General features: G+C 53.2%; 2 protein-coding genes across 5 annotated transcripts; both read right to left on the minus strand.

The window, feature by feature from the left end:
* Positions 1 to 872: 872 nt before the first annotated feature.
* On the minus strand, positions 873 to 15,662 carry RGL3 (ral guanine nucleotide dissociation stimulator like 3). 2 transcript variants are annotated; one of them, XM_081498488.1, is made up of 19 exons: positions 15,596 to 15,662; positions 15,045 to 15,158; positions 14,199 to 14,422; positions 13,983 to 14,036; positions 13,637 to 13,851; positions 10,080 to 10,222; positions 9,736 to 9,951; positions 8,394 to 8,497; positions 8,201 to 8,285; positions 6,264 to 6,317; positions 6,070 to 6,156; positions 5,841 to 5,873; positions 5,624 to 5,745; positions 4,431 to 4,526; positions 4,263 to 4,331; positions 4,082 to 4,178; positions 3,066 to 3,218; positions 2,863 to 2,977; positions 873 to 1,327 (listed from the first exon to the last, which is right to left on the minus strand). In XM_081498488.1, exons 1-19 carry the CDS (start codon positions 15,629 to 15,631, stop codon positions 1,110 to 1,112), a joined length of 2,235 nt encoding a protein of 744 aa, XP_081354614.1. In that variant the 5' UTR covers positions 15,632 to 15,662; the 3' UTR covers positions 873 to 1,109. The 2 variants fall into 2 exon arrangements, with proteins under 2 accessions (XP_081354614.1, XP_081354615.1); XM_081498489.1 differs by lacking the exon at positions 6,070 to 6,156.
* Positions 15,663 to 16,167: 505 nt separating this feature from the next.
* Positions 16,168 to 27,334, minus strand: ODAD3 (outer dynein arm docking complex subunit 3). 3 transcript variants are annotated; one of them, XM_081498491.1, is made up of 13 exons: positions 26,918 to 27,334; positions 24,907 to 25,028; positions 24,722 to 24,799; positions 22,373 to 22,543; positions 21,710 to 21,811; positions 21,484 to 21,609; positions 21,151 to 21,273; positions 20,316 to 20,468; positions 18,687 to 18,847; positions 18,439 to 18,595; positions 17,393 to 17,548; positions 16,673 to 16,757; positions 16,168 to 16,506 (listed from the first exon to the last, which is right to left on the minus strand). In XM_081498491.1, the coding sequence occupies exons 1-13, from the start codon at positions 27,156 to 27,158 to the stop codon at positions 16,388 to 16,390; spliced, it is 1,794 nt and encodes a 597-aa protein (XP_081354617.1). In that variant the 5' UTR covers positions 27,159 to 27,334; the 3' UTR covers positions 16,168 to 16,387. The 3 variants fall into 3 exon arrangements, with proteins under 3 accessions (XP_081354617.1, XP_081354616.1, XP_081354618.1); XM_081498490.1 differs by having other exon boundaries at positions 17,393 to 17,554; positions 18,370 to 18,595; XM_081498492.1 differs by lacking the exons at positions 21,710 to 21,811; positions 24,722 to 24,799.
* Positions 27,335 to 27,442: the final 108 nt, after the last annotated feature.

A 27,442-nucleotide genomic window follows, 5' to 3' on the forward strand; every position in this document is an offset into this window, starting at 1 on the left:
TGAGTCCCTGGATCCAACAGTGCCTGAAGCTGGTCCCATGGAACTTATCAATTACAGGGGCATTCATTTCCATTTTTGGCCTTACCTGTGTGATTGGGCTTTTGACCACTTGAAAAAGCAAGAACCCTTATTAAAACAGTTAGATATAAAGCCCATAGTTGATGTCTAGCAGAGTGGGAGTTCATAACTGGGTATTATTATTGTTGTTGCTGTTGTTGTTATGATTGTGTTTCACATGATGATGTTATTTGTCTCAAGTTCTGATGGAATTTCATTTCTTCACTCTTCCATATACACAACAGAAAAGAATTATATTACCCCAACAATGCTGAGGGACAGAGTCCTGAACCCTCTGTTTGTGACAGAACCCCACCCCCACCCCCTGCTGGTGTCAGCCATGCCTCACTCAACCCCTTTCTTAGGGCTCTTAGTTTTTCTTTTCTTTTTTAATTTTTATTTATTTATTTTTGGATGTGCTGGGTCTTCATTGCTGCATAGGATTTTCTTTAAGCAGCAGGTGGGGGCTACTCTTTAGCTATGGCGTGCAGGTTTCTTATTGTGGTGGCTTCTCTTGTTGTGGAACACAGGCTCTAGAGCTTGAAGACTTCAGAGTTGCAGCACATGGGCTCAGTAGTTGTGGTTCCCAGGCTCTAAAGCACAGGCTCAAAAGTTGTGGCACAAGGGCTTAGTTGCTGCACAGCATGTGGGATCTTCCCAGACCAGGGATGGATCCCGTGTCTCCTGTGTTGGAAGGTGGATTCTTTACCACTGAGCCACCAGGGAAACCCTTCTTTTCTTATTTAAACTTTTATCCTAATGAAGAGTGGACTTGGGGCACAGGCGCAGAACAAACAAGACTGACTCCTGTTTCATAACTTTGGTCACTATTTTTGTCCATTTTTGTCACTTTTGGTGTGTCTCCAACAGTTACAAGGTTTCTCTGGGGGAGGATCTGACCCCTGACACCCCACCCCTTTCTATAAGATGAAGCTCTCTACCAGCCACCCCATGGGCTGGTGTCTTTGGAATAGGGATCTGGTGCCAAGAGGGTCAGAGGGGTGAGGTCCAATAAAACTGAGGGGGTTACAGGGTATGGAGCACAATGACCTTTACTGGGGAACTGGAGCTTTCCATAGAGGAGCCCCCTCCCTGCCTCCTGGTGATAGAAGCCAGACCCCTTGCTGCCCATGAGGCCCATGTCCTGGAGGAGGGGGTAGGGAGACTGAGGTTGTGTGCTGGGCCCCCTCCTTCCGCCGCAGCACAAAGTCTCCAGGAGAGGCTGGGCTCATGGCATAGAACACGTTGGCGTTGTCAGGAATCAGGAGCTCTGGCCAAGCATGGAGAAGATGGTGAAAGGCCCACACAACCTGGCACTTCCCCCACAAAGGGCCTAGGGAACCTTCTACCACTCACCACGCAACCTGAACAATCTTGAATCCCTTCAGCCAGTGCTAAGCCGACCTCATTCCCCTCTCATTGGGAATCTAGACAACTTCCCACTCCAAGCCTGCACAACCTCATGTCTCCCCCACCATGAACCTGGGCAACCTCCTCCTATTTCCCCTGGAGTCTAGACAACCTGCACTAGAAGCTTGAACAAAGTCAGGCATCCCACCCCAATCAACTTCCTGCTCAGCCCACCCTCCCCCCTGCAGCCAACTCCCAGCCAAGTTCATGCTGCTCTCACCATGAACTAGGACAACTTCTGACTTCCCACTTCCAGCCTGTACAACCCTCACACCTGTCACGTGAACAACCTCATATATCCCTTTAGCATGTCAGTCTTTTTTTTTTTTTCTTTTGGCTGCACCACACAGCTTGCAGGGGCTTAGTTCTCCAACCAGGGATCGAACCCAGGCCCCTAGCAGTGAAAGCATGGAGTCCTAATCACTGGACTGCCAGGGAATTCCCTAGCATGTCAATGTCTTGCCTCTCCTTCCTTTATACATATATATTTTTCATTTCTTAAAACGTTTAATTGAAGTGCAGTTGTTTTACAATGTGTTGTTAATTTCTCCTGTACAGCAAAGTGACTCAGTTATTCAAACATATATACGTATGTGAAAAAAGTGAAACTGTTAGTCGCTCAGTTGTGTTCTAGTCCTGTGGATTGTAGCCTGCCAGGCTCCTCTGTCCATGGAATTCTCCAAGCAAGAATACTGGAGTGGGTTGCCATTCCCTTCTCCAGGGGACCTTCCCAACCCAGGGATCAAACCCTGGTCTCTTGCACTGAGACAGATTCTTTACCATCTGAGCCATCATGGAAGCCCACATATATGCTTTTACCTATTGTTTTCGATTATGGTTTGTCACAGGATATTCAATATAGTTACCTGTTACCTCTCTCCCTTTAAAACTAGACAACTTCCTACTCACTTTACACTGGACAATCTCATGTTTCCTACCCTGAATTTCAGTACCACGTGGCCCTCTCCCATGCCAAGTTCAAGTAACTTCAGAGCCCCCACACCAAACTTGGACAAACTCATTTCCCCTCAGATCCAAGCCCAGATGCCCCCTTCAGTCTTGTGCTCCACGAGGTTGAGCCCGAACAACCTCACAATTCTACAAATCGAAGCCCAGATGACCTTGGGCTCTTCCAAGTGGAAGTCCCTCTCCCACTGGTTCCAGACAATCTCATTTCCCCATAAATCCTAGGAAGACACTTTTGGTGCCCCCTTCCCTCACACTGAGCTAGGACAACCTCATGATCCCACTTAAAGGAGGCATCAATATTTTTCTGCCTCTTAACCCCACCCTGCTGCATCTTACCCATTCTCTGTTCCAGAACCACCCTGGTCAGCCTGCCATCCTCCCCAGCCAACTGCCTCTTAGCCCAGGCTCCAAGCTGTCCTTGCTCACCCCTGTCCCCAGGAAGGACTTGGAAAAGCTGATAGTCCTGGACCCAGGGCTGGGCCACATTGTGTTTTTCCAAGGCTCGCTGGACCACGCTGGGGGCCTTGTCCTGACTAGTGAGCTGGAAAGAAAGGGTGGGAGGTAAGGGATGACCACCCAAGCCCCAAGGGCAGGGCTGTCCCCAGCAGGTCTCAGGCTCAGCTCCTCACCAGGATGCTCCGATACAGATTGCCATGGTCGTTGTCGATGCTGACCCGGATGATGCGGGCCTCTGAGCCCTGCTGCCCGGGGAGGGAGATATGAGGGCCACTCAAGGGCAGGGCCAGGGGCCAGGGGCCTGGCAGGTCCGGGCTCAGGGGCAGCTGTAGACAGCGGGGGTGGGGGCTGAGCGAGGGAGAGCATGAGGCCCCTCCCTCATTGTATTCAACACATCTTCCTGCACACCCCTAGCCTGGGGATGTGCAATTAGGGTACATACACAAGCCCGCATCTATGCCATTCCATCACATACAGACCTTCATGCTGTTACAGGAATTCACACATGACTCCTGAGGTGTACACAAGAAACCCAGTGTAACCTGAGAGCAGCGAGTGCCCACATTTGCTCACAGTTGTTGGATGGGCACAAGCCCATGAACACAAAAAGCCCTGCACAGGGCCCATGGATACTGTGGCTATTCATGCCAGCATTTCCCCTCCAGGTATGCAAATTTCTGTGTTTGTGCTAAGTCGTGTCCAACTCTTTGCAACCATATGGACTATAGCCCACCAGGCTCCTCTGTCCATGGGATTCTCCAGGCAAGAATACTGGAGTGGGTCGCCATGCCCTTCTCCAGGGGATCTTCCTGACCCAGGAATTGAACATGTGTCTCTTGTGTTTCCTGCATCGCAAGTGGATTCTTTAGTGCTGAGCCACCAGGGAAGCCCATTCCTGGGAAAACACATATCCTTACAAAAGTAGTGACTGCACCCCAGAGTGCCTTGTGGGTAAGTGGAAGCTCTTGTCCAGATCTGAGCGTAAGTGACGGACAGTCCCTTAAGTGGGTCCATGGAGATGCATGCAGTTTCCCAGATATACACTCAGAGTGCTGAGTCAACTGTGTTCATGGTCTCCTGTGCACATACCTGGCTGTGAAATCCTGTGTGTGTGTGTGCACACACACACACACACACACACAACAGCCCTGGGTGCCCGCAGTCCCATGTGTACACATAGTCTTGGTACCTTGGTGCTAGGGCTCTGGGGCCCTGGAGAGGCTGGAGGACTGCCCGTAGGAGGGTCCTTGGTTCTAGGACTGGATGGAGGGGATGCTGGGGATAGACTGGGGGAGACACAGAGTCTGAAGTGGGTTGGCTGCCCTGAACTCTGACCCCTCTCCAGTCCCTTCATCAGATGGGATGCTCACCTTGAGGTGGAGGATGAGGGGTCTCCAGGACTCCCACCAGGGGATGAAACTCTCTCCCAGGACAGCTTCCTGAAAATAGGGAACGGGATGAGGTGGAGACCAAACTCAGCCCCGGGAGCAGATCCCATCCCTGCCCACATCACCCGCCACATACTCCCTGCAACTCACGCACTGAGGCGCTTGGTCAGGCTGATTTGCCGTCGGATGCGTGGGGAGCTGGGGCAGGAGGAGGCTGGTGGCTCAATGACCCGGGAGATGCGGTAGCTGAGGGGTCAAGATGTAGATGGATGGGTGGGTTGGGAAATGAATTAGATTCAGTCAGGAGCTGGGTTTTGGGTGTGTGTGTGGGTGGAGGGAGGGTACAGCCAGGAATTAGGCACCCAATGTCAAGATCAGGGTAATATATGTGGATATTACAGTTTCAGGGTCTAATCAGGGATTAGATGAGATGGCTTGGTTAGCAGGACACACAGGGATTCACAGAGTAGGACTAAGGAGTCAAATTGGGTCAAGGATAGAGTTCAAGATCAGATAATCACTGGGGTCAATGATCAGGGTCATGGATTCAATAGAATGAGTTGGTACAGTTGAATTGGGGTCAACTGACTGGGGGTCATAAGTCAGACATGTGTCAAAGTTGGAGTCAGTTGCTCAGAACTAGGGGTCAATGATTGGGCTCAGAGAGTCAGAGGAGGGTCACAGGTCAGATAGGGCCAGAGGTGGGGAAGAGAAAAGATAGGATGGTTGAGTGGAACACCTAGCTACACATTAAACGCTGAAGTCCGAAAGTGAGATGAGGGCTTCCCTGGTGGCTCAGTGGTAAACAATCTGCCTGCTAATGCAGGAGAAGCTGGTTCCATCCTTGGTCTGGGAAGATCCCACAGGCTGTGGAACAACTAAGCCCAGGCATCACAACTACTGACCCTGTGCTCTAGAGTCCAGGAGCCACAACTACTGAAGCCCGTGCACCTAGAGCCCATGCTCCACAGCACAAGAAGCCATTACAATGAGAACTCAGCGCATCAGAAACAGAGTAACCACACTCACTGCAACTACAGAAAAGCCCAAGCAGCCATGATGATCCAGCACAGCCAAAAGTAAAGAAAATTACTTTTTAACAAAATAAAAAAGAAAGAAAAGAAAGTCAGATGAGGTCAAAGTTTGGGGTCAGAGGGCAACTGGGGCCCTCGACTGGGCTGGGGACAATGTCAGGTGACAAGCTGGTGGGGGGTGAGGTGAAGGCTCAGGAGGAGATCTTAGGAGGAGCTGGGGAAGTGCATGGGGTAGGTGGATCTGGGGAGTCATCCAGGATCAGTGGCAGGGTTAGCGGGGCACTGTCAGACCAGGCCACAAGTTGTCACCTCTGCTCCTCGCTGAGCTGGTGCTGGGCACGCAGGGCGGCCAGGATGGGCGGGCAGGGGCTCAGGCAGTAGCTCTGACAGCGTCTCTGCAGCTGCTGGATGCGGGCCAGGATCTCCCACTCCTGAGGGGGCGGCTTCTGAGACCCCCGCCCATGCTCTGCCCCAACCCTCGACCCCCTCCCCACCTCCACCCCAGCCCACCGCAGCTCCCCCTTACCTTCCTCCTCTTCTCAAAGTTGATGAGATCCCCCTGGGGGCAAACTTTGTCTGAACTGGAGACAGTTCAGACTCTAAGATCAGGGGTCGAGGATTAAGGTCAGGGGCTGGGCTATCAGAAGCCCCATGCACTAAGGGGGCTGGGGTCAGGAAGCATGGGCAAGGTCAAGGGTGAGAGGTCAGGAGGCCCACTGTGCTGAGGGTAAGGAGTCAAGAGTCAGGGCTCAAACCTTCAGCATATCCGGCAGGGCGGTATCCAGCATTACCAGGTCCGTGAGAAAGGTGCCAAGGTAGGGGACAGGGCCTGGGGGCAGTTTCTGTGGCCCCCGGAGCTCCAGTCACTCTCAGCCATCAGTGACCTCATCAGATTCCACCCTCTGCCCCAGTATCCCACTTGTCTCTCATCCCAAACCACATCACTCACCGAGGACGGGCTTCCTGCAGGGGCATCCTCCTCTTGGGGCCCCTGAGTTGCCTCCTGGAAACAAAATCACTCCTTAGGCTCCAAAATCACTGCAGATGGTGACTGCAGCCATGAAATGAAAAGACACTTGCTCCTTGGAAGAAAAGCTATGACAAACCTAGACAGCATATTAAAAAGCAGAGACATTACTTTGCCAACAAAGGTCTGTCTAGTCAAAGCTGTTGTTTTTCCAGTTGTGATGTATGGATGTGAGAGTTGGTCCATAAAGAAAGCTGAGCACCAAAGAACTGATGCTTTTTAACTGTGGTGTTAGAGAAGACTCTTGAGAGGCCCTTGGACTGCAGGGAGATCAAACCAGTCGATCCTAAAGGAAATCAGTCCTGAATATTCATTGGAAGGACTGATGCTGAAGCTGAAGCCCCAATACTTTGGCCACCTGATGCTAAGAACTGACTCATTAGAAAAGACCCTGGTGCTGGGAAAAATTGAGGGCAGGAGGAGAAGGGGACGACAGAGGACGAGATGGTTGGATGGCATCACTGACTCGATGGACATGAGTTTGAGCAAGCTCTGGGAGTTGGTGATGGACAGGGAAGCCTGGCATGCCACAGTCTATTGGGTCGCAAAGAGTTGGACGTGACTGAGTGACTGAACTGAACTGAGGGGGAGGAGAAGGACTGAGCAGTCCTGGGGTCTGTTTGACCCCTCCCTCAGGGAATATACATCCATCACAGACATACCCAAGGGAAAGTGAACAGGGAGGAGGAGAGAGCAGATAAGCAGCAGAGGGCAGGCCCCACAGGGGATGATGAGAGATGGGGCTTGTGGATGCCGTGGACCCCAAGGCTGGCCTATAACACAGGTGAGAATCCTTGTACCTGGTGACCCCTCCCAAGCAATGCCCTGAACTTTGCCTTCACAGCATTGTTCTGCCTGGTAATTAGTGATATAATTGCTGGGGCAATTACTAAATTGTGTGTGTCCCCATCTGGGGCCTGAAGCCCTCCAAGGGGAGGAAAGTGTGTTTGTGTCTTCGTGGCTGAGCCCCATGGCAACTGCTTGGCACACACTATGTGCTTAATGCAGAGTTCCTTGAGCTTTCATTCTTATTTGAGACATTTGTTCACTTTATTTACTGATCACCTACTCTGGGCCAGGCATTGTTTGAAGTGCTGGGGAGGCAGCAGTGAACAAAACAGACAAAATTTCTGGCCTCATAGAGCAGACATCAGCCATAGCGAAACAGCAACAACCAAGCTAGATGTGTAATCTAAGGACAGGCAGAGATAAGGGCAACGGGATAGAGTGGAGGTGTGGGGGATATAGGGAGGGCCTCTCAGAGGTGGGGACATTTGGGGAGACACCTGCAGAGGCGTGGGAAGAACGTTCTTGGCAAAAGAACAGACTTCCAGTGCCATCTATTCTGCATTTTTTGGACTGTGCTGCAGTATGTGGGATCTTAGTTCCCCAACCAGGGATCAAACCCCTGTCCCCTGCATCAGGAGCTCAGAGTCTTAACCACTGGACCACCAGGGAAGTCTCTATTCTGGATTCACCCCCAAGAACCAGCACCTAATTGCAGTCAGAACCTAAATCTTGACTGCAATAAGTCAGACTCGTTGGCACACTTTTGTTTGTTTTGTTTTGCTTATAAAAGTCAAGTCCTTAGCGCAATTTTTTTTTCACTCTTTGCTGTGACTCTGACTTTCAGTGACCTTTTCCCTGTAGCTTCTGGTATTTGTTGAATGAATAAATAAGGCAGCCATCAAGTGTGAGTTCTGATGAGGGCAGCAGAGGCAGTAAAAACGCAGGGCTGCCTACAAACAGGAGGAAGGCCATTCTCGAGAGGTATGGGAAAGAACACTGAGTGTTATGACAATGACAAGCAACATCCCTCTCCTGGGCCTGGGATCTGCGGGGGCCTCACCCATCTGTACCTGGGAGAGAATCTCTCTGCTGCTCAGATGGTTGTTCTCATTGGAGAAAATCTGGGCAAGTTTCCTGAAAGTGGATAACGGTTCCCTGGGGAGGACAAGAGAGGAGTCAGGGGTGGCCGTGGGAAGAGTCAGAGCGGGGATGCGGTGGGCAAGAGGTCCCACCCCAGCGCCCCCAGCCCCAGCCCCCGGTCACCGGCTCACGGCGCCCCAGCTGCGCTTCAGCCTGTAGATGGGGTTAGACTGCAGGGCGGACAGGATGGCGCGCAGAGAGGAGAAGTTCCGCAGTTCCCGGCAGCGCTGGGGTTGGGGTGGAGGGGGCACCGGTCACACCTCAAGCCTGCCTGATCCCCAAGTATGATCCACCTTTGATCCTGTGACTCATGACCCCAGGTCAGACCCTTAAATCTCGCCCCACATCTGACAAGCTACCTGGATTCAGCCTCCTCCCCCACCTACCTCTCCATACCCTTCTTCTGAACTTGGCTTTCCGTGTCCCCACTCCTTACTTCTCCCTGGGCCCTAGACGGACCCATAGCATCTCTCCTAGCTCCAGACTCCTCACCCTCAACCTAAGTCTCACTCCAGGTGTCAACCTCTAGTCCCCTTGCCTTGCCACACCCCCACTCCCTTTCTGGGGCCCCAGTTCTACTCTTCCTCTCTACCCAGAGGCTCCTGCCCCATCTCCACCCAGACTCTTTCAAGACCTCCACCTCCTTTTCTTGGTTTGGTACCAAGCCTATTCCTTCCCCAGTAACCCCATCCCATCCTTGTGATGGTGGTTTAGTCGCTCACTCCTGTCTGACTCTTTGTGACCCCATGGACTGTAGCCTGCCAGCTCCTCTGTCTGTGGGGGTTCTCCAGGCAAGAATACTGGAGTGGATTGCCATTTTCTTCTCCAGGGTGTCTTCCTGACCCAGGAACTGAACCAGGGTGTCCTGCATTGCAGGCAGATTGAGCTACAATGAAGCCCATTCAACTGAACTACAATGGAAGCCCATCATCCCATGCTTATTATTCCTTAATCAGCATGGAGTACTCTCGGCTGCTCTTGAGAGTCCCTTGGACTGCAAGGAGGTCAAACCAGTCAGTCCTAAAGGAAATCAGCCCTGAATTCATTGGAAGGACTGATGCTGAAGCTACAATATTTTGGCCACCTGATGCGAAGAACTGACTCATTAGAAAAGACCCTGGTGTTGGGAAAGATTGAAGACAGGAGGAGAAGGGGACGACAGAGGATGAGATGAGCAAGCTCAGGGAGTTGGTGATGGACAGGGAAGCCTGGCGTGCTGCGTTCCAGGGGGGCGCAAAGAGTCGGACACGACTGAGCTACTGAACTGAACTGAACCCTCCGCGGCTCAAGGCCACGTGCTGGACTTTCCCTTAGGCACCTCCCAGCCTCAACCCTCGGCTTACCCAGAGGCCCCAGTCCTTGGCCTTCCGCCCGCCCCCAGCCTGTCTCACTGAGCTTCGGCCCCGCCCACGCCCCGCCCACGCCCCGCCCACTCCCCGCCCCCACGCTCCCGCCAGAGGCGCACCTGAGCTATGCGGATCCACTTCTCCAGCCGCTGCGCCCTCTGCGGGGCGGCCAGGCCCGGTTCCCCGAGCACCGAGCCCAGCACGCAGCCGGTCACTGTGTTGAACTGGGTCACGGTGGCGCGCACAGTCGGGGCGGTGCTTGTGGCCCCCGGCCGGTCCCGCTGCGACCACACGGAGCCCAGGCACTCGAAGGGCCGCAGGCGCGAGAAGAGCTCCTGAGCAGGGGGTGGACGAGGGTGGAATCTGTGCTCAGAGGGACCTCCCCCAACTCCTCCTCCTTCCTCTACCCGCTACCCGTTCCCTATCCCAGCCCCTGCCTGCGTGGGCCGGCTCTGATACTCACCGCGTCCATCAGGGTCAGCTGCTCCGCCACGTCGTCTACACTGAAGTCCAGGAGCTCGGGGCCTTCCCACACGAGGCCCTCCTCCTCTTCCAGGCAGCCCACCGGGGAGTCTGGGCAGAGGATCTGGGCAGCCCCAGGGGGTCCTGAGGGAGCATTGACTGAGCTTAAACGCTCAGTCCGACTGTAGGCCACCAAGCTCCTCTGTCCATGGGATTCTCCAGGCAAGAATACTGGAGTGGGCAGCCATTCCCTTCTTCAGGAGATCTTCCCCACCCAGGGATCGAACCCTTGTCTCTTACATCTCCTGCAGTGGCAGGCAGAGTCTTTACCACTGAGCCAGCAGGGAAGCCCAACCTTGTGGTTAAGGGAAGGTTAAGACATTGTCTTAATGTCCCAAGTTCGAATCCAAATTGATCCACTGGGCTAGCTGTGTGAATTAAAACAAGACTTTAACCTCTCTGTGCCTTGGTTTCCTCATCTGGATTTATTTTTTCAAAGTGTCCAAGTGTGAAAACATTAATTCATTATTAATTCATCAAAAGTATGGATTTTAAAAAAAATCAAATGAGATCACGCATACCAGACTTCTATAAAGTACTCAATAAATATGAATGATTTTTCTCAAGGTGGATGGTCAATAGTGGCGCCCCCTAGGGGACACTTTGGAAATGCAGACATGCATAGTGAAGAATCCTAACACCCAGCCTCCAAATGTCCCTCCAAGAAATTTGTGTCTTTAAAAAACCTATTTACAATAATCTGCACCTAGAACCCAACTATTTTCCTCATGTTGCTATTTAGTCACTCTGCTGCTGCTGCTGCTAAGTCGCTTCAGTAGTGTCCGACTCTGTACGACCCCGTAGACGGCGGCCCACCATGCTCCCCCGTCCCTGGGATTCTCCAGGCAAGAACACTGGAGTGGGTTGCCATTTCCTTCTCCAATGCATGAAAGTGAAAAGTGAGAGTGAAGTCGCTCAGTCTTGTCCGACTCTTCGCGACCCCATGAACTGCAGCCCACCAGGCTCCTCCATCCATGGAATTTTCCAGGCAAGAGAACTGGAGTGGGTTGCCACTGCCTTCTCTAATTTAGTCGCTTAGTTGTGTCCAACTCTTCTGTAACCCCATGGACCATAGCCTGCCAGGCTCCCTTTGCCCATAGGATTTCCCAGGCAAGAATATTGGAGTGGGCTGCCATTTCCTTCCCCAGGGTATCTTCCCAACCCAGGGATTGAACCTGTGTCTCCTGAATTGGCAGACGGATTTTTTACTATCGAGCCGCCTGGGAAGCCCAGTCTTGCTCATAAACACTAACTATTTTGGCTCCAGGAATGCAAGGACTGTGAGAGCCTGGACTTTGTTTAATATGGAAATTGCAAGTGTTGTTCACCATTTTGGAAATCGATGTCACTAACATCTATGCTACAGCATCTTTGTCATTGGTACACTCCCCTGCATTAGTGTGGTTTCCATATTCACTGTGATGCTACGGCAGGTGAAGGCACTGGACAACTTCATTATGTCTTCTAGTGAGGCATGCCCAAACACTGACATACCAACATTGTTGTGTAAATTGCTTTTGTCTTATTTCTCCTTCCTATTACTGTTGCAATATATTATTATTTTTAAATTATTGGTGTAAGTTCATTTAATTATCTGTCTTTCATTTCATATTAGGACAGGTGGTATTGCAAAATATTAGTTTTTAAAAGTGAGCATAGGAGGGACTTCCCTGGTGGTCCAATGGCTAAGATTCTGCACTCCCAATGCAGGGGTCTGTGTTCGATCCCTGGTCAGAGAATAAGATCCTACATGCCCCAACTAAGAGTTCACCTGACACAACTAAAGATCTCGCATGCCCCAAGGAAGATTGAAGGTTCCGCATGCCACAACTAAGACTCTGTGCAGCCAAATAAATATTTTTAAATTGATAATTGTTGGAAATGAGTGAGGGGTGTTTGAGTGTTCTTTAAACTACTCTCTATTTCTGCATGTGTCTGAAATCATGGTAAAAAGTAACTCGCAAACAAAGATGTTAAAGTTCCCAGAGCCTGGCATACAGTTGGCAGTCAATAAATGTTCATTTTCTTCTCTGACCTTAAATACTCACAGTTTAGGGTAGCCTTTTCAATAGAATTTTTTGCAGTGGTGAAAATATTTTCTACCTGTGCTGCCTGATGTGGTTACTGAGCACTAGAAATGTGGCTAGTGTGACTGAAGAACTGATTCTAATTTTTATTTAATGTTAATTAACTTCAATTTCAATAGCCACATGGGGCTAGTGGCTACCCTACTAGTCTGTGCAGCTTGGATGACTTGTAATAAGCTGGAGAAATCTTGAAGGCAAAGGAAGAAAGATATTTAGTAATCAAGAGAGAAGCCAAAGGGATAAAACATATTTAAATAGCTGAGACTTTGTCTTTAGGGGAGAGAAGTGGCTGCTACTTTGTAAAGCAGAGAGAAATGTGGCTAGTTTAGTCTAAGGATTAAAGAATGGATTAGGGTTACGAAGCTTTTGTGATAGGGATCAGATCAAACACAGATGGGTAAAAGATGATACTTTATAAGCACGATGGAATTATTTAATACACAAATCCGTCTGTAACTGACTCTGGGGACAGAGTTGGGGACATGACCAATGGATTCTACGAAGAAAAAATAAGGCAGGTAAGAGGACTCATAGTGGGAGGCTGTATTTGTTGGGAGGAGATCTGAGAATGCACATCTGAGCAGGTGACAATCGAACAAAGGTTTGAATGAAGTATGTGAATATTTTTCCTTCCTTCCAAAGCTCTCTACAATAGAGGTTGGCAAGCTCAGCATGTGGGATCTTAGTTCCCCAACCAGGGATTGAACGTGCATCCCTGCACACAAGTGCAATGTATTAACCACTGGACCTCCAGGAAATTCTTGGCAAACTTTTCTATTAAAGGCCAGATAGTTTGCTGACACCCAACAGTAATGAAAATAATACTATTTGTCAAGCCTTTATTGGGCTTCCCTGGTGGCTCAGACAGTAAAGGATCTTCCTGCAAAGCCCTCATTACTTATTTACTTGTCCACTAATTGTCTTCCCCAGGGAACAGGGAGCTCCTATCCACAGTTATGTGCCCAGAGCCAGTGGCTAAATATTTGTTGAATGAACGAAGAAGCCAATGTGGTAAGTACTGTCATTGCCCCCATTTTGAAGATAAGGAAATAGGTTCAGAGAGGTGAAGTGACTTATTCAAGGTTGCACAGTTAGCAAATGGCAGAACTGGGATTTGAACCCAGGTCTCTGTGGCTCCTAAGGCAAGTAGCAATACGATGATTTATAGCCAAAAACTCAAGATATCCTGACCCCATGATGGAATATCTTTATAGCTGTTATGTGTTGGGTGGGGGAGGTGAGGGATAAATGACAATACTGGGTTATTATCCCCATTTTACAGGTGGGGAAACTGAGGCTCAGGCAGGGCTAAGGACCTTGCCCAAGATCTGTAGATGTTCCAGAGAGGAGAATATCCCTGGGGGAGGGAGAATGCCTGCTCAGGACACTATTGCGCCCCCAGTCTGCTCACCTGCCTGTGTCTGGGACTGCTCCTCTTCCTCCTGCTCTGCCTCAGCCTCCTTCAGGAAATCTCCCAGCAGCTTTTCAGCCTCCCGGGCCTCAGTCCCTGATGGAGCTGCCCAGCCCAGAAAGTTGCAAACACTGCCTAGGTCCGAGTGGGCAGGGGGGTCCCAGAAATCCTGAGGGTGGTCCCGCAGCCATGAGCCCAGCACTGACACCACAGCCCTGGTCAAGAGGGGCGGGACCTCAGAGCCCATCCTACAGTTCCAGACTCCCGGAGCTCCTACATTTCAGATCCGATCTTTGACCTCTGCCCTCCCCCCGCCCCACCAGCCCCTACCCTATTGGAGGCAAACCTCAGGTTCTTGTTGAAAGTCAGATCTCTTCCCTTCGTTTTCTTGATCTCTACTCTGGAAAGACACCCCCACACCCAAATCAGATGAAGAAGGGAGGGGCTGGAGAGGACTTAGGAGGAAGGTTCTGGGGGGAGAGGGAGGGCTCCAGAGAGACTAGATCGAGCATCCAGGTGAGAGTCTGGGGTGGGCACTGGAGAATCTCCCGTTGGTACTGACCCCGGCGGAAGGGGCGGCGCCGGTGGCGGCAGGAGGAGGCCCAGCACGCGGCCAGTAGGCACGAAGGCCCGGTGGGTGGCCAGGAAGGCGGGCACGAAGCCTGGGTCCTGCTCGGGGTCTCCGGACACCAACTCCCACACTAGCCGCTCCAGTCGCGCCGCCCTCAGCACCCGCACCTTGCTGGTGCGGTAATGAAGGAAGGTGTCGGCCGCGGGGTTGGGGGCCTGAGGGCCAGGGGGACCGCAATGAGACACAGAGGAATAGGCCCCGGCACCCATCTCCATGTGTCTTTGGGGAACATCGCTTTTGCATCTGACCCTGTCTATTCCTGTGTACCCCGCTCCCTTAGTTCATTATTTTGTACCGTGCACAAACGACACCCGAAATCCGCCCTGAACAGCCTCATCGCCCAGGCTACGCCCCGCCCTCTGCTCTATTCACCAGGCACCCCCAACCCCCAAACCCCCACCCCCATCCCTACCCCCAGGCTGCTCTCAGCTCTGCGGCCTCGCTTCGCTGGCGCGTTCCCGTGCTCTCCGCCCCACCCTGCCCTCGCCCGGCCACTTTTAAAGACCCCTCCTCCCTCTCCAGCTCCGCCCCATTAAACCTGGCTTACCTAAGCCTAGACATCCAGTTCAGTCCCCAGGTCCTGCTGGGCACCCCGGTCTCACCTGGCCCCGCCTCCTCATCTATACCACTCACCTGGCCGCCCCTAGACCCCACTCCATCCTTACCAGGTCGCCTCTAAGCCCCGCCCCTCCTACGGGCCCCAGTCCCGCCCCTCCACTCAGCCCGCCCTCACCTGGTCGCCTTCCGCCCCGTTCCAGCCTCCTACCCCTTCCTCACCTGGGTGCCCCGGGGCCCTGCCCCCGGACTCGAACGCTGACTGCGCTGCCGCCGCAGGGAGACACTGTACACCGCGCCGTCCTCGGTCTCCTCTCCCCAGTCCTGCAGCGGCGCCTGGACGCGGAGGCGGGCTCAGGAAGCGGGGAAGGGAAGGGTCCTGGGACCACTGCCCACCTCTCCACTGGACTCAAGCCTGGGCCCTCCAGTTTCATCCTCCCTTCCCGGCCCAGGCTCAGGGAAGTCCCCTCGGCGCCGCGGGTACCCTCCTCTCTGGTCCTTGGAAGGATGGGGTGGCACTTTGGGGACCTCCCAGTGTCCAGTCTCACGGAGTCTGTCTATGATCTCTCCCGTAGATGCGTTCAGAGACTCCCCCCGAAAAGGAACTAGCCATTTCACTGGGTCAGGGGCCCAGAGGCCCGAGGTAGGAAACCCCCAGGCTGTTCCAAGGAGCCTAATTTGTGGAGAGAGTCCAAGGGGGCGGTTGGGAGCCTGGAGTTTCTGGACCCTGGGTCGCCAGGGATGTAGGGTCCTGGGACCCCAGGACCCCTTACCAGGGCGAGCTGCTTGCCCGCCGCTGTGCGCTCCATGGTCCGCGCCCGGCCCGCTCTGCTGCACGGCTGAGTGAGGCGGAAGGGCCGGCTGGGCAGCAGTGGCGGGGCACTGGGCCGGCGGGGCGGGGCGGATGGGCCGTGCGGGGGCGGGGCGGAGTGGACTCACAGTTCTCGGATGCCCTTGCCGGACCCCAGCGCCCAACCCAGGCTCCTGGGAAGCGGTCCGGGTTCTCCCGATAAACGTGTGTGAATCTGAGCCCCGGGGAAAGGACACTTCTCCCCACCAGGGGAGGGGTATTTTTTTGTGTCCCCAGGTGTGGGGGAGTTAGTGTGTAAAGCTAACACAGGGACAGGTCTGCGTCCCCAGGAGGGGAGTCCCCTTGCTCAGATGGGGAGGGCTGGTCTGCCCCAGGTGTGGCGGTATCTCGTTTCTCTGGAGGGGCGGAGGAGACCAATCTGTGTCCTGAACCCTGGGAGTCATCACTCCCGGGTCGGAGGCGGCTCAGGCTGTGGCCCTGGGTTTGAGAGGCAGCCGTCTATGGGGCGGTGCAGGATCAAGGAGAGGCGAATACTCAAGGGGCTGGCCGGTGACCTTTATTGCGCGATTCCGAGACTGGCGCGGACAAGCCTGGGGAAATTTACTGTGGGAACATCCGGCGGCCCAGCCCCCTTCTCCATTCTGGGCATCGCCTGCCAGCTCCACTCCCCTGTCCGGGCCACGTTCAGCCCTTAAAAGGGCCTGTGGGCCCCTTGGTAGGGGCCCGGGAATGCCAGGTGGGCGCGAGCGCGCGTCTAGGACCTCCGCGAGCGACTGCGCTTCTTGCTGCGGGATTCGATTAATTTCTGGGAACGCATTTTGAGCGCCGCGCGGGTCACCACGTCGCTGTCATCTTCCTCACTCTCCTCCTCGTCTGCGACGGGCGAGGAGGGGATCGAGTTTCCCATTCCCGGATCAAATTTCTCTCCCCGGCCTTTATCACCCCATCCTCACCTGGGCCCTGTATGTCCGGGCCCTGACCACCTCCCGATGCACTGCTTGGGCCCCAAGCCTCGCCCCCTTTCCCTTCCTGTACTGACCAAAGAACTTGTCCTTGGGACCGGCGACAGGCAGGGCGATGCGGGTGTTGTACAGAGGCAGTTTTCCCTCGAGGGTGGCGTAGAACTAATGGGAGGAGGGAGCGGGACAGATGTGAGTTGGCAGGGAGTAGAGTGAGGTCCATGTCCCCTCCTTCACTCCACCCCCCTCTGAGATGTACCCCGACTCTATTCATCACCTCTGCCCACTCCTCTGCCTCTCTTTTTGTCTTTTTTTTTTTTTTTTGAGAGGGGTTGCGCCATGCAGCGTGTGGTATCCAATTCCTCAACCAGAGATCGAACCCGAGCCCCTTGCATTGGAAGCGAAGAGGGCGCTAACCACTGGATCATCAGGGAAATTCTACCCACTCTAGTAAAGTTTTCCTTGGGTGCAGCCCCATCATTTGTTCTCAGCGTGCACCCTGATACCCAGCCTCCCCTGCCTCCCCTCCAGGCCCGCCCCTGGTCTCTAGGTCCCACCTTTTGTCCTCTAGAGAGCAGACCCCAGATTCCCGACCCCTCACCCTGCGGCCTTGACTTCTGGCCTGCCGAGTTACCAGGTTATCAGAGTTACCTCTGGTAACTCTCCTGGCTCATCCCTGGCTCCTTAAATCTCACCCGTTGTCCCTAAGGCCCATTCCTGGCCCATCAGCCTCCTCCCTGGTCTCCAGGGGGTTGCCCCGACCCCCTCTTTGTCGCCCCAGCCCCGGGCTGAATGGGCACCTCGCGGTCAACGATGTGGCGCAGCATCTCTGGCACGTTGTGGTTCTCGAGTTGCGACTGTAGCTTCAACAGCTTTTCCTCCACCAGGCCCAGCAGGTTGGGCAAATAGTCATCCGCCTTGGGATCCAGCTCCTTTCCAACAGAGCTTCCAGTCTCCTGCGGCTGGGGGTAGAGATGGATGAGCCTGGAGGGGCGGGGCCTCTGGGAGGCCCCACCCAGGGGGCAGGGCCTTGAAGTTAGGGGCCATCCACAAGAGTGGTGCTATCCTCTGTGGGGTAGGGACTCTGCCATCAAGGGCTACGCTTGTGAGGCAAGGCCTCCGAACTCCAGAGACCCAAGCCAAGGGATGGGGAGGGGGGTGAAGGAGAGGGGGAGCCTTTTAGTGAGAGGGCAGGCTGGGATATTAACTGGAGAGAGGTCATTGCCGGAAGACCTTCTTAAGAAATGAGATTCTTGGAGAAAGGAATGGCAACCCATTCCAGTATTCTTGCCTGGGAAATCCCATGGATAGAGGAGCCTGCCAGGCTCAAGTCCATGGGGTCGCAAAAGAGTTGGATGCGACTGAGCGACTAAACAACAATGACAACTGAGAAATGGCAGGTAGTAGTGAAACAAAATGGCGAATACTTTGTTCAATAAAGTTTTTGGTGAAAATGAAAAAAAAGAAAGAAATAGGATTCCACAGTGGGCAGGTTGGGCCTCTCTTGTCTATGGCTGCTTCAGTATTGGAGCAGGGTCTCTTTTAAGTTTTGAGTGTGTATGTGGGGGCTAGATGGGACTTTCCCATGGGAGTGGGATCTGAAATGGGACAGGGGTCTCTGAAGTCCTGGGCCTCTTGAGTAGTAAGGGGGTGCCTCCTGAGATGGGGGGCGGAGACTCGGGAGTGGGTTGGGGTTTCCCATGTGTTCAGGGCTCTCATATCCTGAACAGGGCCTGGGGTGGGTTCTCTGGAGTGGACTTCAGGGTGGGAACCCCACCTGTGGGGTGGCACTGCCTTTTGCATCTAAGGAGGCTCTGGGCGAGCCTTCCTCGTAGGTGGGACCTGCCACTACAATGTGGTTCAGCTTGCCGGCCAGGTGTTTCAGGCCCTCCTTGGTCGTTTGCAAGGCCCTCATGGTTCGGTCCAGTTGAGCCTGTGCTTCAGCACGCCGCTGCTCCTCCAACTTCAGGCGCCCCTGCAACTCGGCTTGCCGCTTCTGCTCACTGTAGGGAGCAGGGAGACCACCACTGGGGCACTGTTGACCACACCGGCCCTGCTCCCCACCGGTCCCCACCGGGCACCATGGGGCCTCACCTCACCAGCAGGGCCTCCCCTGAGTACTTGAGGTCTTCCAGCTCCTGCTGCAGCCGCTGCTTCTCTTGCTTCAGTCTCAGCAGCGTCTGCTCGTTCTCGCTCTTGAGCATCTCCAGCTGCGTGAAGGTGTCACCCTGAGCCAGGAACCGCCGCACCACTGCCTGGGGGGCCCAGACAGACCCGTCAGAGCCAGGGGCCTGTCCCGCTCCTTCTTTCCCAGAGATGCGCGGGACAAGTCGCCTGAGCTGATGATGGCTTCTGCACAGCGCTGTCTCGGCACTCTGTGAGCCTTGAACTCAGGGCTGCCTTAAGGGTGTGCAACCCCGAACGAATGATTTTTGCGGGCCTTTCTTTGTCTATATAAGGAAAATGAATCAGCCAAAATCAGATGTCAGGGCAGCGACAGCAGTGAGCAGAGCTGCTTCCCAAAATCAATGTGCCAGCAACGCCCACTCTCATGAGAAAATATGACTGGTCCTGGGAGCAACCCACCCCCAAGGCCAATTTCTGGAAAGGTGCCTGGCCACAGCGCTCCAGATGACCCCATACGTCCAGTTCCTGGAAGTTCTTGGGGGTCACCTCATGGGATGAGTGGTGGGTTGGAGAGTGCCCCAGAGAAATCAGACAGGGATCCAGGGGAATTAGTGTTGACCAGCCGGAGACGTCCGTGGTGGCTCAGATGGTAAAGAAATCTGCCTGCCATGTCAGAGACCCAAGTTCTATCCCTGCATAGGGAAGATGCCCTGGAGAAGGGAATGGTTACCCACTCCAGTATTCTTGCCTGGAGAATTCCACGGACAGAGGAGCCTGGCAGACTACAGTCCATGGGGTCGCAAAAAGTCTGATGTGACTTAGTGACTAATACTTTCACACTTTCACAGCTGGGGACCTAAAGTCTTAGAAAATTTTGAGGAAGATGCTGCCAAGCGCGGGCCCCAGAGTAGGAAGGAGCCCAGCTTCTCTGGAATGGAGGCTGGTACTGGGCCCCAGACCCTGCTATAGAGGCTGAAGATATAGGAGAGGAGAGACAACACTCCCCATTCTCCTAGTGCTGACATGCCAAAGAAGTCAGTGCCAGTGTATGCAGGAACAGGAGAGAGGGTCTTCCCTGGTGGTCCAGTGGCAAAGAATCTGCCTGCCGATGTAGGAGACATGGGCTCCATCCCTGGTCTGGGAAGATCCCACATGCCGCAAAGCAACTAAGCCTGTGCACCACAACTACTGAGCCTGTGCTCTAGAGCCCAGGGGCTGCAACTACTGAGCCTGTGGTCTGCAACAAGAGAAGCCACTGCCATGAGAAGCCCATGAAACATCGTAACTAGATAGTAGCCCCTGCTCCCGGCAACTAGAGAAAAGCCCACACAGCAATGAAGACCCAGCACAGACAAAAATAAATAAACAAAATTATTTTTTAAAAAAATGAATAGAAGAGAGGATGGTGGCCAGTGTAGATAACTCGTGTCGGTTTTGCTGTGAGAGGTAGCAGAGAAACGGGGCAGTAGCTGGTAGAGGGAGGGGTGTCTTTTGTACACTGAGGAACTGACCAGGCAGAAAAAGGAGCCTGGGTGTGTCGGCTCCCCAGGGTCAGCTCAGGCCATCTGGGAGCTTGAAGGCTGAGGGCACACTCACGTGTGTTTCTGCCACGCCGGTGGCGTCCTTGACCTTGCTGAAGAGCACCTCCATCTGGTACATGCTCCAGCGCCGTTTCAGCTCCTCCTCCTTGGAGTATATGCTGTCCTGGAGCGTGTCGTCAGACTGCAGCAGCACGTGCTCGCGCTGGGTCTGCTCAGGGGTGGGGGTCAGGGCCCAGGTCAGTCCGCAGCTGAGGGCTTAGGGCAGAGGCCATGGGCGTTGGGAAAATATCTCCGGACCGGGTTCAGGAAGGGGGTGGGGCCCAAGCTTTGGACCAAGTCAGGGTTTCCCAGGGGACACTAGGGGTAAAGAACCAGCCAATGCAGGAGACACAAGAGAGGCAGGTTCCGTCTCTGGGACGGGAAGATCCCCTTGGAGGAGAGCATGGCAACCCATTCCAGTATTCCTGCCTGGAGAATCCCATGGACAGAGGAGCCTGGCAGGCTACAGTCCATGGGGTCGCAAAGAGTCAGACACGACTGAAGCTGCTTAGCATGCACGCACGCAGGGCATCCAGGTAGGGGTCAGGAGTGCTTGGCGGGGTCTTGGTTAGAGGGAGGCTTCAGAGGCGGCGCCAGCGGGCGAGGTCAAGAGCGTGGGGGGGGGGGGCCTGTCAGGTAAGGGGCTGGTTAGAGGCGGGATCAATTTCGGATATGGGCAAGTTTGGCAGGGAAAGATGAGGACCCCAGGAGAGTAAGGGGAGGGTTGGAGGGCGGGGTCAGGGACGTAGGAGGAGCCCTGGCATCTGGGGAGCTGGGGGCGGGGACCTCGCAGGTCCGGGTCCAAGCAGGAGCAGGCTGGGATCTCAGCCCCGTATCCGTGGTGCGCCCACCTTGCGCTCCATGCGTTCGTTCTGCAGTTTCCTCTCCTCCGCGCGCTTCTTGCACTCGGTTAGGTAGCTTTCGCGCTTCTTGCGCTCTCGGAACACGGTCTCTTCCAGATACTGCAGTCGGTTCTGGAGGGTGGACGGGGGAACTACAGGACCTGCTGGCATCTATTAGGGCTCTGGGCCAGGGCTGCAGGCCCAACTCAAGACAACTGGGGCAAGTTGTGGGGTCCTAGGACAGAGATGGGATGGGTTTCCAGGCAGCTGGGGTTCAGATGCTGAGGCCAGGAGACCATGGCAGTGGCAGGACAGGATTCCCAGGGGCCGGTGGGCTGGCACCTTGGCGATATCCCTGGCATTGAGCGCCTCCTGATTCACTAGGTGCAGTTCCTCCAGCTCATGTTTCGTCCTCACTACCTCAGCCTCCATAAAGTCCAGCCGGTTCCCCAAGTGAAGGCTCTCCTCCTGGGTGTGAGGGATGGGTGAGCCTGTGACCGATGTCCCTAACCTGGCTGGCCCTCCCATTTGCTGCCCCCCACCCACCCCCAGTCGCCCTGGTCCCTACTTGTAGGTAGGCCTTGAGCTGCAGGTACACACTGGTGATGTGTTCAGCCTCCTCTGCCTTCATCCGGGCCTTCTCCAGGCGGTTCTCCAGGTTCCGCATGGTCTAGAGGGAAGCAGAGACATCAATTTGCCAACAAAGGTCCATACAGTCAAAGCTATGGTTTTTTCAGTACAGATGTGAGAGTTGGACCATAAAGAAAGCTGACCGCTGAAGAATTTATGCTTTCGAACTGTGGTGCTGGAGAAAACTCTTGGGAGTCCCTTGGACAGCAAGATCAAACCAGTCAATCCTAAAGGAAATCAACCCTGAATATTCATTGGAAGGACTGGTGCTGAAACTGAAGCTCCAATACTTTGGTCACCTGATGTGAAGAACAGACTCACTGGAAAAGACCCTGATACTGGGAAAGATTGAAGGCAGGAGGAGAAGGGGGTGACAGATAGTGAGTTTGGATGGCATCATTGATTCAATGGATAAGAGTTTGAGCAAACTTGGGGAGATGATGAAGGACAAGGAAGCCTGGCATGCTGCAGTGCATGGGGTCTCAAAGAGTCGGACATGCCTGAGCAAACTGAACAAGAGGGAAGCAAGCCTGGGCTGGATCCCTTCCCCCTTCAGTGCCTCCTGCAGGACTGAGGCCTCTGCAGACCCCACAGGCCCTACCTTGGCCACCTCGGTGTTGCTGTCTTGTGCCTCGGCCATCTCCAGCTCTCGTAAACTGTGCTGCAGCTGGAGCTCTTCCAGCCACTTCTGCCGCAGTCCCAGCTGGTGCCGAAGAGCATTCAGTTGCTTCACCTTTTCATTCAGCCGGTGGTCCAGATGCTCCAGGGCTTGCTGGAGAGAGGGGAGCAACAGTAGGGGCCTGAACCCCCACCTAGTCCTTCCTTCTCCCACATCTTGGTTCTCATCTCTCTTGTCTCTTGGTAGAGCATCTGAAACCTGACTGATCCCACTTCTCCTGCAGATTCTCTTTTTTTGGGGGGGAGGGGCTGGTTTCCAGGGGACCCACTCCTTGGTTTTCCACTTCACCACCCTGGCTGCCCCTTACCTATCTCCTTTGCCTTTGAAGAGGCTCTTCTTTCATCTGACCACACATACCACTTAACCCTATCCAGTCTCAAGGTTTCCTGAGTCACGTCTACACTGCATGAGTGCGTGCTAAGTTGCTTCAGTCTTATCCGACTCTTTGCGACCCTATGGACTGCAGCCTGCCAGGCTCTTCTGTCCATGGGGATTCTCCAGGCAAGGATACTGGAGTGGGTTGCCATGCCCTCCTCCAGATCTTCCTGACCCAGGGATTGAACCCACGTCTCTCATGTCTACCTGCATTGGCAGGTGGGTTCTTTACCACTAGCACCACCTGGGAAGCCCCACCTCTACACTGAAGACTTCTCAATTTAGCCTTCCCCCTGAGGCTCGTATATCCACATCTACACTGCCTTCTAGATGTCTCCACAGGAAGCTCAAAACTATCTGTCCAAAATTGAGTATATCCTTGATCTTTCCCCAAAACTGCCCTTCTTGAATCTTCCCCATCTCAGCTCATGGCAACTCCGTCCTTCCAGGTGCTCAAGTCCCAAACCATAATGTCATCCTCATCTTCTCTTTTTCTCTCCCACTTACACCCAGTTTGTTAGCAATTCTCTGTTCTGTCTCAAAGGTTCCTCCAGAGAGATCCTGGTGGCTCAGTGGTACAAAATCTGTCTGCAGTACAGTAGATGCATGGGTTCAATCCCTGGGTCAGGAAGATCCCCTGGATGAGGAAATGGCAACCCACTCTAGTATTCTTGCTGGGAAAATTCCATGGTCAAAGGAGTCTGGTGGGCTACAGTCCATGGGGTCACAAAGCATTGGATGTGACTGAGCCAGATAGATCTCTTTCTTCCTATTTCTACCTCTTTTGTCCTAGTGCAGCCAGCATCATCCTTCACTTTGATAAACTCCTCTGGATGGCTTCTAACTCTTGCCTCCTCAGAGCTCATTTTCCATTTCTCTAATTTCCTTTTTTTTTAAAAAAATATTTATTTGGCTGCACCTGGTCTATAGTTGTAGCATGTGGGATATTTAACTGGGGTATGTGGGATCTAGTTCCCTGATCACTGATTGAACTTGGTGCCCCTGCACTGGGAGCATGGAGTCTTAGTCACTGGACCACTAGGGAAGCCCCCCTCTGATTCTTTTTTTTTTTTTTTTTAATATTTATTTGGCTGTACCAGGTCTTAGTTGCAGCACATGGGATATTTAACTGTGGTAAGTGGGATTTAGTTGCCTGACTAGGGATTGAACCCAGGTCCCTTGCATTGGGAGTGCAGAGTCTTAGCCACTGGACCACCAGGGAAGTCCCTCACTTCTCTGATTCTTAGTATAAAATCTGCACTCGTGCAGCAAAGCCTGATGTAAGGTTCTGCCCCTGCTGACCCCCCTAACTTCACCTCCTATGGAGCCCCCCTCACTCACTCCCATTCTGTCACAATGACCTCCTCCGTGTCTCCAACACTCTACCTTTGTTCCTACCCTAGGGACTTTGCACTTGCTGTTCCATCTGTCTGGAATGCTTTTCCCCAGATTACTACTTGCCTGACCCCTTCTCAGCTCAAATATCACCTTCCTAGAGAAAGCAAAGATCCCCACCTCACAATCTAAAGGGCAAACCCCTAACCCCCATCCATCCCTAGTGAGCCACTCTGTTTTATTTTATTATTTCTCTTGTCACCACTGGAAATTACTTTCTTTCTATGTTTATTGTTCTCTTCTTGGGGGGGGGGTGTCTGCTTTCTCCACCAAGATGAGACTCTGGGAAGTGGGGACATGGTCTGTGTTTTTCACCATATGGCAACCAATACCTAAAGCCATGCCAGGCACATGATCAGTGTGTGATAAAGACTGAGAAATAAATTATGGCAGCTGGTGTGGAGAAGGGATTGAAGAGGGTAAGATGGGGGTCAGGGAGTCGCATGGGGACCCAGGCTAGAAATGAAGGGAGGTGGTCAGAGGAATGGGAATGGGGCAAACCTGGCCTGTCCTGTTCTTCAGGTATGGCTTCTCTGATTTCCATTCTCGAATCACTGCCTGGACCACTTTCTCATCTCCCTGCAGGGAGAAGAGCCCAGGTCACATTACAAATTCAGGCCACCCTCTCCTTGAGAGCATCCCCTGGGGATGCTGCCTCCCTGCCCCTGGAACCTCTTCAACCTCACCTGGAGCAGGTCCGTCAACTGTAGTTGCAGTACCCTGGTCTGCTCGCGGAGCTGGTTAATGGTCTCCTGATTCTTCTTGATGTTCCACTGGGTGCTCTCATAAAAGGCCTTCCGGTCACCCTCTGGGGTCATGTGAGGTGGGCAGGCAGAAGGAGAGCATCATGGGAGGGGGGACTTCCCAGAGGGAAGACCTTTTAGTAGTTATTAACAGTATAACAATATTTTACTCTGAGCATTTGTTATGCATTAGATGCAGGACTGGAGCTTCCCAGGTGGCTCAGTGGTAAAGAATCCACCTGCCAGTGTAGGGGCTTCAGGAGACATAGGTTCGAACCCTGGTCCAGGAAGATCCCCTGCAGTAGGAAACGGCAACCGGCTCCAGTATTCTTGCCTGGAAAAATCCCATGGATAGAGGAGGCTGGTGGGCTATAGTCCATGAGGTTGCAAAGAGTTGGACACGACTGAGTGACTGAGTATGCAAGCAGAGATGCTGGAATAATCATTTTCTTTTATTTTTCTGTACTGCACTGCATGTGAGATCTTGGTTCCCCAACCAGGGATCAAACCCACACCCTCTGCAGTGGAAGCACAGCATCTTAACCACTGGAAAGCTAGGGATGAACTAATCATTTTCTAGGTATCAGACAGGATGTGCCAATATGTACATATCCATATCCATATTATACCCATTTCACACATGAGAAGGTTCGTGCTTATTAAATTGTTCAAGTTCACGAGCAGTCAGACTCCCCAGCACATACTTTCAACCACTATGAAACATTACCTCCTAACAACAAAGCAATAAGTTTACACCAGGATTTCCCAACCTCGGCACAACAGATATTTGAGATAGATGATTATTTGCTGTGTTGAACTGTCCTGTTCATTGTCAGATGTTGAGCAGCATCCCTGACCTCTACTCATTAGATGCCAGTAACAACCACCCCCCCTCCCCAAACAATGTGACAAACCAAAATGTCTCTAGACATTGCCAAGTGTCTTCTGGGGAGCAAAATAGCCCAATTCCATTGAGAACCACTGGTTCACTCTTCATAGTATTACTCTGTGCCAGACACTGTTCTAAGCACTTTACACATTTCAACTACCTATGGGGTGGTACTGTTACTATCCTCATCTAATGGTTGGACAAGCTGAGAGCAATTACATTATTCTTAGTCCCTGAAGATCAAACAATTATTAATAGCACATGTGCTGCTGCTGCTGCTAAGTCGCTTCAGTCGTGTCCGACTCTGTGCAACCCCATAGACAGCAGCCCACCAGGCTCCTCTGTCCCTGGGATTCTCCAGGCAAGAACACTGGAGTGGGCTGCCATTTCCTTCTCCAATGCATGAAAGCGAAAAGTGAAAGTGAAGTCACTCAGTCATGTCCGACTCTGTGCGACCCCATGGACTGCAGCCTACCAGGCTCCTCCGTCCATGGGATTTTCCAGGCAAGAGTACTGGAGTGGGGTGCCGTTGCCTTCTCCGAATAGCACATGTAGAGCTAGTATATTTGAACCCAGAAAATCTGCCTCTAGAATCTATATCCTTCATCCTCCCATGCATGATAGAAAAGTTTAAAGTACATAAAGCAGGGGCTTCCCAGGTGGCACTGGTGGTAAAAGAACCCGCCTGCCAATGCAGGGGACGTGAGAGAAGTGGGTTGGATCCCTGTGTTGGGAAGATCCCCTGGAGAAGGGCATGGCAACCCATTTCAGTATTTTTGCCTGGAGAATTCCATGGGCAGAGGAGCCTGGCAGGGCACAGTCCATAGGGTCGCACAGAGTTGGACACGGCTGAAGTGACTTAGCATGCACACACATAAAAGTATGAAAGACAGTTCAGTCGGTTCTGAGCTCAGGAAAAGTTGTATAAGATGAGGAAAATCATGAGCAAGCATGAATTTTTGCCTCCAGATACTGGACACCTGGACGAACGCTAGTTAAAGAACTCCTGCCAGGTCAGAGGGCTGTTGACTCTTGACCATTCTGGGCCCTCTGGAGTCACCTTACCTAACAGTTGTATCTTCCTTTGTAACTCAGCCACCTGCATGTTCACAGCGGACTTCCCCTCGCTGGCATGGAAGGGTCCTGTCTTGGAATGAAGTGAGTGCCAGACAGGCAGCAAGCCCTTGCCTCTAGAGCGGTAGGGCTTGAGCTGAACTTGAGTGGCCTTGACTTTGGAGGGGGTTGAAATTTGTTCCTGAGAAGGCATGGCGTTGGAGGCCGCAGCCCAGCACAGGGGAGACGTCATGATTGGGTTGAGGCCGAGGACCCCTGAGGGTCAGGGGAATTGCTTCTGTCTGGGATCCGTCAACTCAGGTTCCTCGGGCTCTGGGAACACACTTGTCGACCGCTCGGCGGGACCTAGCCGGATCTCCGGTTGCTAGCTAACCTTCCCCGCCTCCCGCCAGCGCTCCCATGGAAACCGCCCGCGTTCCAGTCTACGACTCTTATTGGCTGACGTTGAGCGGAGGGGCGAGCCCTGCAGGGTACCGAGCAGAGCAGTCAGCAAGTCTGCAGAAAGATGGGGGAGGG

Source organism: Giraffa tippelskirchi, chromosome 6 (genome assembly GCF_054371585.1).
Source record: "Giraffa tippelskirchi isolate mGirTip1 chromosome 6, T2T-mGirTip1v1.2.pri, whole genome shotgun sequence".
NCBI lineage: Eukaryota > Metazoa > Chordata > Mammalia > Artiodactyla > Giraffidae > Giraffa > Giraffa tippelskirchi.

Excerpts from the sequence above, each read along its gene's own strand:
- RGL3 (XM_081498488.1), bottom strand. The coding sequence starts at position 15,631 with ATGGAGCGCACAGCGGCGGGCAAGCAGCTCGCCCTG. Across the intron at positions 5,746-5,840 it reads ACTTTGAGAAGAGGAGGAAG|GAGTGGGAGATCCTGGCCCG; the intron begins GTAAGGGGGAGC and ends CCGCCCCCTCAG. Across the intron at positions 4,527-5,623 it reads CAGCTCAGCGAGGAGCAGAG|CTACCGCATCTCCCGGGTCA; the intron begins GTGACAACTTGT and ends TTGACCCCTCAG.
- ODAD3 (XM_081498490.1), bottom strand. The coding sequence starts at position 27,158 with ATGACGTCTCCCCTGTGCTGGGCTGCGGCCTCCAACGCCATGCCTTCT. Across the intron at positions 24,800-24,906 it reads AGTTGACGGACCTGCTCCAG|GGAGATGAGAAAGTGGTCCA; the intron begins GTGAGGTTGAAG and ends TTCTCCCTGCAG. Across the intron at positions 18,596-18,686 it reads GGGGAGGCCCTGCTGGTGAG|TGAGCAGAAGCGGCAAGCCG; the intron begins GTGAGGCCCCAT and ends TGCTCCCTACAG.